A 12972-nucleotide genomic window follows, 5' to 3' on the forward strand; every position below is an offset into this window, starting at 1 on the left:
TGGGTGTGGGAACCCTGATTGATAGCTGGTCAGTCAGAAGTATAGGTGACAGTCAACCTAAATTGTTGTGGAAATGAACACTTAACTTGTGGGATTTGACTGTAAGTTGAGGCAGACAGTATCAGAATTCAGTTCAACTGTAAGACACCTAGCTGGTGTCTGCTGGAGAATTGTTTCACGTGTGGGGGAATCTCTGGTGTCAGAAGTGTTGAGCCTGTGAGAGTAGCAGAAACAGTTTGGTTTTTCCGGTCTCAAACAGGAGTGGAAAAAAATTCCTATGAAACAGGAGTGAATGGAGGCATGCAGCTCAAAATAACTTCGAGAGAGAAATGCAGGAGGGCTGGGACTCTATCTGTTCCAGGTGTTATCTGGATGTGGGGCTGGCAGGTGCAGTGTGAGGGGCTAAAACCAAAGTCACCAGTTGCCCTAACTGGCACTCACAATCCACTGTTTCCCTCCACCCCCAAAAGGTAGCCAGGTGATGACCTGCAGGCATTACGCTGGGTTCTTACTTCTAAAGAAACTCAACTATCAGTGTAGGGATCTAGGAGGAAAACAATACACACAAACAAGAGACCACTCCAGCTATCTAGAAAAAGCAGTTCAGATCTTCACACTTGAACTCAAAAGGACAACCAAGAATCAACCACCAGAGAGGGGAAGAATCTTTCTTTTCTAAGGGAAAGACTAGATAAATACACATGAGAATGGACCCTTGAAGAAACATAACTGAGTGAACAGAAGAGAGGTTTTAAAAACTATTATCCTCAGTGATACTTGAGAAGAGAGTACATTCATGAAACAAACGCAGGGTGTTATTATACAGAAGACTGCGGCCGGCCGGCAGTCCAATAGGACTGGTGTCCTTAGAAGAGGAAGAGACGCCAAGGGTGTGATTGCACAGAGAAAATGCCCTGGAGGGACACCAAGAGAAGACAGTCATTCACAAGGCAAGGGGAGAGGCCACAGGATAAATCAAATCTGCTGGCACCTTTATCTTGAACTTCCAGGATTGTGAGAAATTTCTGTCGTTTAAGCCATCCAGGCTGTGGTATGTTGTTACGACAGCCCTAGCCGACTAACACAGGTACTGATGTCTTCAGCCTACATAGTCAAGATTCACTATTAGAAATTGATGGAACAAGAAAAATTCTGATTTTTTCAAAACAGGACTTTTGCTTTAAAAGAGTTAATGATTCAAGAAATAAATATGTTAGGAGATTACCTTACCACCTAATACGTATAGATGAAATTATGAAGTTAGAAAATCATCAGTGGATGCTAAAACTAGTGGGTAAAAATTAGATGAGGAATGGGACGTGATCAAGTAGCACCTCCCCCCAGCATTGTTTTTAATCACAAAGAAAAAAATAGTAACTTTATGGTGAAGAAACGTGGCAGACACTACCTTACCTAGGTGAACATCACCTATACTGGGAGTAACCGATGTCATCTGTACCTTGATATCATACAGTGGAAAAGACACATCGCTTTAGTGGTGTTTCTCCAAAAATTCATAACCTGAAAGGGAACATCAAACTCACTTTAAAGGATATTCCACACAACACCTGGTCTGTACTCTTAGATAATGTCTAGTTCAATAAACATAAAAGCCAAGAACGGTTCCAGATCAAAGAAGACTAATGCAGGAATGACCCTTTCTTCTGGAATGTTTTTTACGCAATAAATGTTTGCTTTTAAGAGTGCAGATCCTTTTTTTATCCAATTGGTTCGGAGCTATAATTACATGATTTTACCACATCTCCTTAAGGCTTTGATCCCTGCTACAATCTACAATATATACATGCATATGTGTATATTGTATCCGTCTATCATCAATTTAGGTGACAACAGGAGAAAACTGCCTGGTGCCAATCTTCATTCCATAGTATGAAATAGTCTCTCAGGATAGGGTTTTTCGTGAGAGGAGCACAGGATATTGCTGGCTGACTGCGACTGGGTCAGGAAATAGGGAGGCAGAGGGCAGCAGTTTTGCTAGAACTTAAAATTTGGTTGCTTTTGGAAGAGGAAGCGGCAGATTCCTGGCAGCCAGAACGTCGTGTCTCACAGATGTAAGTCATAGTTGGGAAAGACACATCGCTTTAGTGGTGTTTTCAAATGACTTTGGAAATAGTAGGGTTTCACTTGTAGCTTCTAGCCCTGTGGACAGTTCCTGCTGCTCAAGAACAAAAGGGTCAGGGGTAAAAGCCAGCCTTAGAAACCTATCAAAAAAGATTTCCAGCCGGGCGCTGGGGAAACGCAGACAGCGCCGGAACCCCTGCCTGGAGCAGCTCTTAGGGCGGGAAGCTGCGTGCCCCACAAGGTCCTTCAGAGGCACATTGTGGAGACGGGACGCAGGGTAGCAACTTCTGGCGAGTGGAGCCGCTATTACAGAAGATAAATATACGGAGCCAATTTACTGCCAGCTTTCGCAACACCCACCCTCAGCCACCACCCTCCCTGACGCAGTCACGCCACAAACTTCCCCGCTTCCGCCCACAGCCCTCTGCGCTTCGACCCATCAGCTGAGCATGCGCCAAGTCTAGTGCGCACGTGCCAACTTTGACCCAATCAGAGTTCCAAACCGCGGGGTGGCCGCCACGGGGATAAACTAACCTCAGCGTGGGGCAGGGTCTCGAAGCCGAATAGCGAACGTGATTGGCCAGCCTCTAGCACGTACTTTTAAGGGCGGAGCCTGGCTCAGGGGCCACGTCTAGCGAGCTGTTCTCCTAATATGGGTAGGGTCGGGCGTGGAGCTGGCAGCTGAGCTGTGTGCGCCTGCGCGGGACGCCGAGACAGGGCGTGTTCGCTGTTCAGTGCCGGTGTTGCGGGGAGCGAGGGCATCTCTCGCAGCCGGAGTGCGTCCTGCTGAAGCCTGTGGTTGCACGCCCACCCTCTTAGGGGCTGCCTTCCTCGGTGAGTGTGTGCGGCGTGTGCTTCTCGCTGCGTTGCCGGAGCGGGGCTGGACCCTTCCCACTCCCCTGCCCTACCCCATCCCCTCCCCGCACCCGGACCAACCCCTGGGACGCCCTCGGACGCCCACCCGCTCCAACCCTGGGGAAGCCTCAGAGTGGCAGCTAAGACCTCTTTCCTTTCCGCCCCTGCGCTTGCTGCCATCGCCCACGTGTTTTGTTGTTTGGTGCAGACCATGTCCAAGTCTCTGAAGAAGTTGGTGGAGGAGAGCCGGGAGAAGAACCAGCCCGAAGTGGACATGAGTGACCGGGGCATCTCCAACATGCTGGATGTCAACGGCCTCTGTGAGTTCTCGGGCAGGACCCTCCCGTGGATGAGCCGGAAGGCTTTCTAAGTTTGCCAGTTCACAGCTGGTCCTGCTGTGAGTGATTGTACTGGTTTAGACCCCAGCCCCTGCTTGTAAACATCACTTGTCAGGGGCTTAGCGCAGAGGGTTTGCAGTAGGATTTGTTCTGTTCCACCTGGAAAACGATCCTGAGCGTCCACAATGAGAATCACAGACAGCTGTGCCTCATCGGTTGTCTCTGCTCTATGGCATTGAGGTGGATTTTCCACCTAGTTTGCTTAATAGCCACTTTATTTTTAATTGAGAATTAATTTTGAGTCCTTCCTGTCTCCTAGTAGTCTGTGTCCATCAACAAATGACACACAAAAGTTCCATGATTAATAAGCATTCTTGTGCCTGGAGCATTTTAAGCATTTCTTGAATCTTTACGTTCTTCTGCGTATTTATTCTCCGAACTTGGTTCAGGCTTTTCTTACCTCCTCATGTTGTGATGAAATCCTCCTAACTTGCCCTCTTGCCTTCGGTTTCACTGCCCAGTTTAATCACCGGGTCACTTTCAGTGTTATTTTCCTGTAACCCCCGTCTGTGGTGTTACCCTCTCCCTTAAAATCAGGGATTGCAGCTTCACGTGCCTCCAAGTGAGGGCGGTCGGGGCGGTCATGAACTAGGTGATAGGTATCCCATCTGAAGGGGCCAGCTGCTGCACCTGCTACTCTGCCACATGTCACCATGGGAATGTTGGCCCAGTGTGCCAGATTATTTTCTTAAAGGAGTCCAGATTCTATATTTTTGAATATAGAATTTGAAAAACCTGTGATAAGGGAGCTAAAGCACTTCCTCAGGCTGACGTGGCTTTGGTTTAAACCCTCTCCACACTTCTCCAGGTTGTCTCTTACCGACGGTAATGCTCCAGGTTTCTTGGCGTGATGTACAAGGCCTTTCCGAATCTGAACACAACCTTACCCTTCCATGCAGGTGGCATGCCAGCCATTCTGAACCTATTGCCCTATCTGGACCAGAGCCTACTCATTCAGACCTTGGTGCCTTTACGAATTCTGTTTTCCCTCCTTCTCAGTCTTTTGCACCCAAAATCCTTTTACTTCTAAGAGTCAGCTTAGACTATCACCACCTGTGTAAAATCTTCTCCGTCTGCACCAAGCTAACATAGCCACTCCCTCTCCTGTGAAGTTGGACATGTGCATTGCTTTGTGACTCCAATCACATAGGATTGTATGGATTTTTTTTTTTTTTTTTAAATCTAGAGTCTCTCTTCTCCACTGGGACTTTGGGAAGACAAAAGCCGTGCAATATTCATGCTTGCATTTTTTTTTTCTTTTATAATAGTGCCTGGAGCACAGCAGATGCTCAAAAATAGTTGAGGAATGAAGAAAATGAAAGAATGATGGATTAGGCCTGTGAGTTGGAGATATCAGGTCCAGGATGTGACGAGAGAAGAAGGGAGATGTTCAGGAGACCCTGAGAGGTGATGGATAGCCATTTAGGCATGGAGAGAACGGCAGAGTCGGTTTACTGTGAATCTATGGTTTTCATGGTTTGAAAACCTGCCTGCCACAGAGGTTGGAGTTGATGCTGTTGATATGTCTTGGCAGAAGGAAAAGGGAGGAAACGTAGATTTGTGTTCCGTAGGCTTTATGAAAATACGTGCCATTAAACTGAGTTTGTGTACTAGTGAGCGTCTCAGCCTTGGTGTGTGTTGGTCTCTTGCATTCCGTAAGGGTCCTTGCCGTCAGCAACTGAGCAGATGCCTCTGGAGTTGGATATCTGAGTGTACCACTTGCCTCTGCCTGGCTCTGCCATGACCATGGTCATTATTGGGGGCACTGTTGATACAGAGGAGAAAGAGAAGGGGATAAGGAAGATGACGCCTTGTACAGCAGGACTCTTGGCCCCACGGCTTTCTTCCCTCCAGCACGCATTCTCACTGGGTAGAAGAGAGGCTGCTTTCAGCAGATGAACTTTATACGCTTCGGCTTTTGAAGAGGAGATTTTATGTAGTATTTATAAATGGGGAGAATGGCTTAGCTATTTCGGTTCAGCTCTGTTATCTCTTTGAAGCTTTGGCTTTTATTAAGGAAGAAAAGATAGCCACTCGCTTCCTGAAATATATTTCCGGTATAACACTGGGTGGTGAAAAGCGAGACCATTCTTAAATTTTCCTAAAGAAGTAGCTAACAAAGAATAATAGGACTTTTTGGGAAGTTGGGTGGAAGTGAATTTGGAGATTTCCAGATTCCACCCCCTCTGGCTTCTGTAGCATTGATCCAAGGCTGCTCTCTGCAAACTCCCTGACCTTGGGACTCCTCGGAGCCTAGGGGGTTCCAGAATGCTCTTCGGAGCCTCCACCAGGGCTCAGTTCTCAGCAGTGCACACACAGTGACACGGTGCTTAATATATACAAGTATTAAAATACTTCACATGGCTCCATTAAAAAGTGTAAGAATTCCCCCCCCACCCCTGAAAACAGGGTCCCACTCTGTCACCCAGGCTGGAATGCAGTGGTGCAGTCACATCTCACTGTGGCTTCAACCTCCCAGGCTCAAGCGATCCTCCCACCTTAGCCTCCTAAGTAGCTGGGACTATAGGTACACAGCACCACGCCTGGCTAATGGTTTTATTTTTCATTTTTTTGTAGAGATGGGGTCTTGCTATGCTGCCCAGGCTGGCCTCAAGCTTGTGGGCTCAAGGAGTGCCCCCATCTTGGCCTCCTAAAGAGCTAGCATTACAGATGGGAGCCACCACACCCAACCTACATGTTTCTTTACTGATAAAATCTTAGCTGTAACCAGGAAGTTTTATATATTAGTATCCAGCTTAAACACAAGGAACAGTTAACTTGCATGTGCAGAGAATAGCTGTTTCTTGCATCTCAAGCTTTCTCTGCATTCTTACTTTGTTTAATTTCTCAAGAGGTAAGAATTAAGCTTTGAAGATAACAGTAAGGTTTTGTACTACTAAGCATATGAGATGCCTTTCTTCTTGGGAGAGTTGTATCTTCTAACGCAGCACTTCCTTAGAGATAGCAAATTACCTTTGAAAGATGTTTTGAGGAGTTTAGGTACCAAGAGCTTTCTGCTGGGGAAAACTTCTTAGGCTGGAGACAGATATCAGACAGGTTCTACAGTTTTCTAGTAGTCCAGCCAGATTCTAGAAATGCTCACTTCCTACCAGGAGAGGCAGAGGAGTACAGAGCATAGGAGGGGAACTTAGATTTGGATAGATGTGAGTTCAAATTCTGCCACTTAGTACTGTGTAACCTTAGAGAAGCTACTTAACCTCTCTGATCCTCAAGTTCCTTAACAATTGGTAACCTACGTAACCACTTCATAAGACTGGCTTAATGGTTCATGTTAAATATTATAATGCACATTAAATGTTATTAACTAGTTAGTGTTAGATCCAATAATGTATATTAAATGTTAACTATTGATATGAATAGCCAGCTATGGGCCCTATGCCTCAGACATACCCAGTTCCGACATAGTCAGTGGCCTGAACCAAGAATTTCGCTTTGTTAACTCGACTGGGTAAGGCATTTGTGTCAGGTGTTGGAATTTTTTGTGTGGCTTATTAGAACCTGTAGTGTTTGGTCCTTTTGCCTAAGGTTCTAATTGATTTAGATAGCTATTTATTTAAAATTTGTCCTAATTGATTTCTTTTCCATCATTTTGTTTTCACATGGCATGTAATTTGCATACATATTCTCCTTAAAGCTTCCAAGAAGACCAGTGTGGGCAATAGAGCGAGACCCCATCTCTACAAAAACTTAAAACATGAGCTGAGGGTGATGTGCAAGTCTGCAGTCCCAGCTGTTAGGGAGGCTGCGGTGGGAGGATTGCTTGAGCCCAGGAGTTAGAGTTTGTAGTGAGCTATCATCGTGTTACTAGGCGACAGAACAAGGCCTTATCTCTTTAAAAAAAAAAAAAAAAAAAAAAGCTTCCAAGCATAATCGTAATGCTGCTGATTTTATTCTTTTTATTAAAGAGATTTCACTGCAGAGACTTTCCCAGGCAGCAGCTGTCTTCATCTGGTTGATAAAGTTGATTTGGAAGGGCCCTGTAGTCAGCTTCCATTTCCATAGAGGCAGAATCCCAGCTGTAGCCGGAGGAACTTTCTTTCATTTCTCTTATTTAAGTGTTCACTGATTTTTTAATCTCTTCAAGTGTATTGCCCTCTCTGGGTGGTCACGCCTTTATCATTCTTTTTCCAAGTTAGACTAAAATATTTTTCAGATAAATCCTGAAAAAGAAAACAACCTGCTTTCAAGGGAGTGGGCTTTCTACAGGAGCGGGCGAAATAAGAAACAAATATGAGCATGGGTTATCTGGAAGAGCTGTCTCAAAAGTCTTGTTCAGCCTGGAACACATGCTATCCATGTAGACCTGCTTTGGGGGAAAGATAAAAGAGCCAGGGAGAACCTGTCATTTTAGCTATCTTTATTAAAATCTTTTTTTTATTTTTTAATTTTTGTTTTCGTTTTTGAGACAGAGTCTTGCTCTGTTGCCCAGGCTGGAGTGCAATGGCGTGATCTCTGCTCACTGCAGCCTCCATCTCTTGGGTTCAAGCGATTCTCCTGCCTCAGCCTCCCGAGTAGCTGGGATTACAGGCATGCGCCACCACGCCTGGCTAAGTTTTGTATTTTTAGTAGAGATGGGGTTTCACCATGTTGGCCAGGCTGGTCTCGAACTTCTGACCTCAGTGATCTGCCCACCTCGGCCTCCCAAAATTCTGGGATTCCAGGCGTGAGCCATCGTGCCCGGCCTTAAAATCGTTTATGTTTTCACTCCTCTAGGTTGTGTGTATGTGCCCATCTTTGTGTTTTTAAACACGCCACATCTTGACCTGGGGAGCCCTTTTCCTTTTTCTTTCTCCAGTTAGCCCTTGCCCCCTTGTCAGTTAGTGCTTGTTGAAAGAAGGAAGGACTTATTTATTCACATGACTCCTTTTCCTGTCACCTCCTCCAGGAAGCCCCTCGAGTATACTCAGTTCTGACCCACCGTCCCATCCAACCTGGTTGAAGTGTCTCTCTACTTGGCGTAGTGCTTGGGAAAAATTGATAGAAGAAAGAATGTTACTGCTTTTAGTTAAGAGATTCAGGTTGGCTAAGGGAGAAAGCATCGCTCTGGAGAAAGAGCAGGTAGTCTGTCTCCTTCCTGCAGGCTTCTCCCCAGTTTCCAGAGGGAAGCGGTTTCCAGCTCTCAGGAACAGGATGGAACTGACACCTTCCATTTTTGATTGTGTGATAGGGTTAAAACGGGAAATGTTTCATTGAAACAAAGAGGAGTTGTAGCCCCTTTGGTGTGACTGAACCAGTAATGACATTTGACTGTTTGTCAGTCCCCTGACATTCCGGCCGTAGTGGCCACGGTGGCTTTTTTGTAAGCATCTTTTTTGTTTATTATTAGCTGTGTATCTTTGGGCAAGTTGCTTAACCTCTCTGTGCCTCAGGTGCCTCATCTATAAAATGGGAATAATAAGAGCACCTCATAGGGTCATTGTCAGTTAATATCTATAGGGCCTAGTGTACCACCTGGTACCTGCTGGTCTTAATGCCTGCTATTGTTAGTACAGTCATGCATTACTTAATGATGGAGATACGTTATGAGAAATGCATAATAAGATTTTGTCATTGTGTGATCATCATTGAGTGTCCCTACACACACCCAGATGGAGTAGCCTACTACACATCTGGACTAGATGGTGTGCTTGTAACTAAGGCTTTAGCTTTTAGGCTACGAACCTGTACAGCATGTGATTGTATGGCATAGCATAGGGAACTGTAACACAGTGGTGAGTATTTGTGTCTTTATAGAAAAGACACAGTAAAAATATAGTACATTATTGTCATCTCATGGGACCACTGTCATATTTGTGGTCCATTGTTTGTTTTTTTGAGACAAGGTCTCCCTCTGTTGCCCAGGCTGGACTACAGTGGCGTGATCTCGCCTTATCGTAGCCTCGGCTTCCTGGGCTCAAGTGATCCTCCCATCTCAGCATCCCAAGTAGCTTAGATTACAGGCACATGCCACCACTCTTGGCAAATTTTTGTAGAGATGGGGTTTCGCCATGTCTCCCAGGCTGGTCTTGAACTCCAGATCAAGCGATCTGCCTGCCCCGGCCTCCCTGGTGGTCCATTGTTGAGTGAAACATCATTAAGCCGTACATGACTATTTTAAAAACTGTTTTATCTGTGATGGTACAACAAATGAAAAACAGTATCTCTTTATTTCTTGGAAATCTTGGTGCTGGTACTTCTCCGTGGTCTTTGCCCACCTGTCCCATGGTCTCGTCGAACCCGCGCACCTATTGCCTTATTCCTCACCTGTGTCAGAATTCCCAGGAGAAGTTGGGTGGCCAGGCGCAGTGTGCTGGGGTCAGGAGGGACAGCCATGGCCACACACTGGCGAGTTCAGAGCTGTGCATAGCCCAGGGGGTGGCTGCGGGGACAGCAGCAGGAGTTTTGTTGCGATGTGCTTGTGGCCAAGTTTCTGTTGAAAATGGCAGAGATGCTTTGAAAACTGGTAATTTTTCCACTAATAATTAAAATACTCTATGTCCTGTAGTAACTATTGAATTTTTTTTTTTTTTATGATAGGCATTATGTAACCAGAGTTCATTTGGGAGTTTATATTGAATTTTTTATTTCTATTTTTTTTTTTTAATTTTTTTGAGACACAGTCTCACTCTGTTGTCCACGCTGGAGTGCAGTGGTGCAGTCTTGGCTCACTGCGGCCACTGCCTCCCGGGTTCAAGCGATTCTGCTGTCTTGGCCTCCCGAGTGGTTGGGATTACAGGTGCCCGCCACCATGCTTGGCTCAGTTTTGTATTTTTAGTAGAGACAGGCTTTTGACATGTTGGCCAGGCTGGTCTCGAACTCCTGACCTCAGGTGATCCGCCCCCCTCGGCCTCCCAAATTGCTGGGATTACAGGCAATGCACCACTGTGCCTGGCCTTATATTGAATTTTAAAATTATCTAGTGATAAATTATTATTTGCTATGTTAAGATGACTCTAAGTTGTTTATTACATGTGAAATAGTTATATTTTCACCATAAGAAACTGTAACACTCACTGCTTTGCCATTATACCCAGTGTTACAATTGGTTTGGATAAAAATTGAAAACCATACCCTGTATTATTGTTCATAAATTCACACGAACCTATTTGAAAGAAAATATGACCTATATACAGGAGATCCATTATTAGAAAAAAGTCTAGAGGTGACTCTTTTTTTAAAGCAGCATAAAGACCTCTTCTTTGGATAGCAAGTTTGTGCAGGTGGGTTCATTTTTTTATTTTTTAAACCAAAAGGTAATGTAAAAATGTGGCCCAGGAGCAGTTGGTCTATATCAAGTGTGTGACCAGCAGGGGTCAGTGTTGAGCCTCTGTGTTTTGCTCCTGGGCTGCTCGGGAGGTTGGACACGGCGTGACTGATCTCCGCAGGGACCTTTGCTGCCTCTACAGTTCTTCCGCCTTCACTCGCCAGGTTCTATCTTTGGGTAAAGAGATGGAATCTTAATGGCATTTCATCTGTGTAGCTCACAGTGAAAGAAATCTCACGTGTGTTACAGTCAACCGGAGCGTCTGTTTCACAGCTGCCTTGCATGTGGCCTCTGAATAGAGAAGTACTCATCAGAGTATGTTTCCAATCAAAGGAAATGGAATTTGCGGTGTCCCCTTTGAGCAGATTCCACCAGCGTGTGATGCTTAATGATATTTAAGGTTTGAGGTGCTAGCAAAGCCCAAAAGGCCAATAATAGGATTAATAATACCTACTTGGTTAATTTCCTAGGGCTGCAAAACAAAATACCACAGGCTGGGTGATTTCGACAACAGAAATTTATTTCCCACAGTCCTAGAGGCTGGAAGTTCAAGATCACAGTGTCAGCAGGGCTGGCTGCTCCTGAGTCTTCCAGCCTGGGCTTGCACGTGGCCGCCTTCTTGGTGTGTCCTCATGTGGCCTTCCCTCTGCATCCCTGGTGTCCCTCAGTCTGTTCAGTTTCCTCTTCTCATGAGGACAATAGTCAGATTAGGATAGGGGTCTACCTTAAGTACCTCATTTTAACTTAACCGCCTCTTTAAAAGCCGCATCTCCAAATATAGTCACATGTTGAGGTATTGGAGGTTGGGGCTTCAGCATGTGAGTTTTGGGGAGACATAGTGCATTCCATAACATCTAGATTGGAAGTTCTCAAATGATACAGACCGGAGGACCTACTCTGGGGAAAGTGCTTCTCACACTCCTAACATCCATCTTCGGTTCACCTGATTGTTGTCAGCGTTTTATAAATGAGAAGGTAGAGCGCTATTGAGGTTCTATGAAGTCCCCAGTGTCACTCAGGCAGTGGCCGAAACGGAGTTTACTTTTTTTTCTTTTTGAAATGGACTTTCACTCTTTTTGCCCAGGCTGAAGTGCAGTGGCATGATCATGACTCAGTACAGCCTCCCCCTCCCAGATTCTAGCAATTCTCCTGCTCTCCCTCCCAAGTAGCTAGGATTACAGGCACCTGCCACAACACCTGGCTAATTTTTTGTATTTTTAGTAGAGACAGGGATGGAGTTTCACCATGTTGGCCAGGCTGGTCTCGAACTCTTGGCCTTGGCTGATTCAACTGCCTCGGCCTCCCAAAGTGTTGGGATTACAGGCACGAGCTACTGTGCCCTGTTGGAGTTCACTCTTGAGTGTGTCTGAAAGTTTTGCTCTGTGATGCTGTGCTGTGTTGTATCCTAGTCCTGAAGGGGTCACCAGGGCCAGGCTTGGGTGCCAAGGAGAGGTGACTCCTAAGGGCCTGCCTTACCTTAAGGCATTCATTTCCAGAATTCTTTAAAACACTGTATTAGGCAAATGAAACGTGTCATTGGGCTAGCCCTGCCAGCTTGGAAACTTGGGTTTACCGGATGGCTGCAGAGCTTTAACTGTTGAAGAAAACATAGGAAGCAACTTAATCTCCATCTGATTAATATTAGCAGAACCCTCCCCACTTTCTTTATGGTTTCCTAAAAAACTATTAATCTCAACAGAATGGAATGATCAGATGTGAGATCTTTTTATACCGTATATTCATTTTCTTCTGTCTTCAAACTTAGAACATTACCTTAAAACACTACAAAGTATGGTGCTGGAAAAGATTGTGTTGGGGAAATATTTGTTCATGTATCTAACAGAATAAACCTGAATTACATTAAATGGTAGTTTTAGTTATAGTATCCATACCTCCTAAAGATCCTTTTTATTTCATCCATTTCTCTGCATATCCATTAATTATTCCTTTCGACTCTGTGTAGCTTATAATTTTAAGGGTGAGGCCAAATGAAAGGTACACATGAGAACAAGCAATTACTTGCAAGGAGGTTTTACCTCTTAGTTTTTCTCTACATAGTGCAGACCAGAAAATGGTAATGTGGTTTTCAATCTCAATATTTGAATGCTGGTCTATGTAACTTGGTTTTCTTAACAGCTGTAAGTGAGGCTGGGCACAGTGGCTCATGCATCCCAGCACTTTGGAAGGCCAACGTGTGTGGATCACCTGAGCGAGGTCAGGAGTTTGAGACCACCCTGGCCAACATGGTGAAACACCCTCTCTACTAATAATACAAGAATTACCTGGCTGTGGTAGCGCACGCCTGTAATCCCAGCTGCTTAGGAGGCTGACGCAGGAGAATCGCTTGAACCTGGGAGGTGGAGGCTACATTGA

The 12972-nt window shown here is 45.2% G+C and overlaps 1 protein-coding gene across 1 annotated transcript in view; it reads left to right on the forward strand.

Moving 5' to 3' along the window:
- Positions 1–2684: 2684 nt before the first annotated feature.
- The window catches only part of RSU1 (Ras suppressor protein 1), a 231162-nt gene continuing 220874 nt past the window's right edge, over positions 2685–12972 (forward strand). The window contains exons 1-2 of the mRNA XM_023223116.1: positions 2685–2916; positions 3146–3257. Coding sequence (XP_023078884.1) covers positions 3149–3257 — 109 coding nt within the window. The 5' untranslated portion in view covers positions 2685–2916; positions 3146–3148. The remainder of the gene's footprint in view (positions 2917–3145; positions 3258–12972) is intronic.

The sequence above is a fragment of the Piliocolobus tephrosceles genome, chromosome 9 (genome assembly GCF_002776525.5).
Source record: "Piliocolobus tephrosceles isolate RC106 chromosome 9, ASM277652v3, whole genome shotgun sequence".
NCBI lineage: Eukaryota > Metazoa > Chordata > Mammalia > Primates > Cercopithecidae > Piliocolobus > Piliocolobus tephrosceles.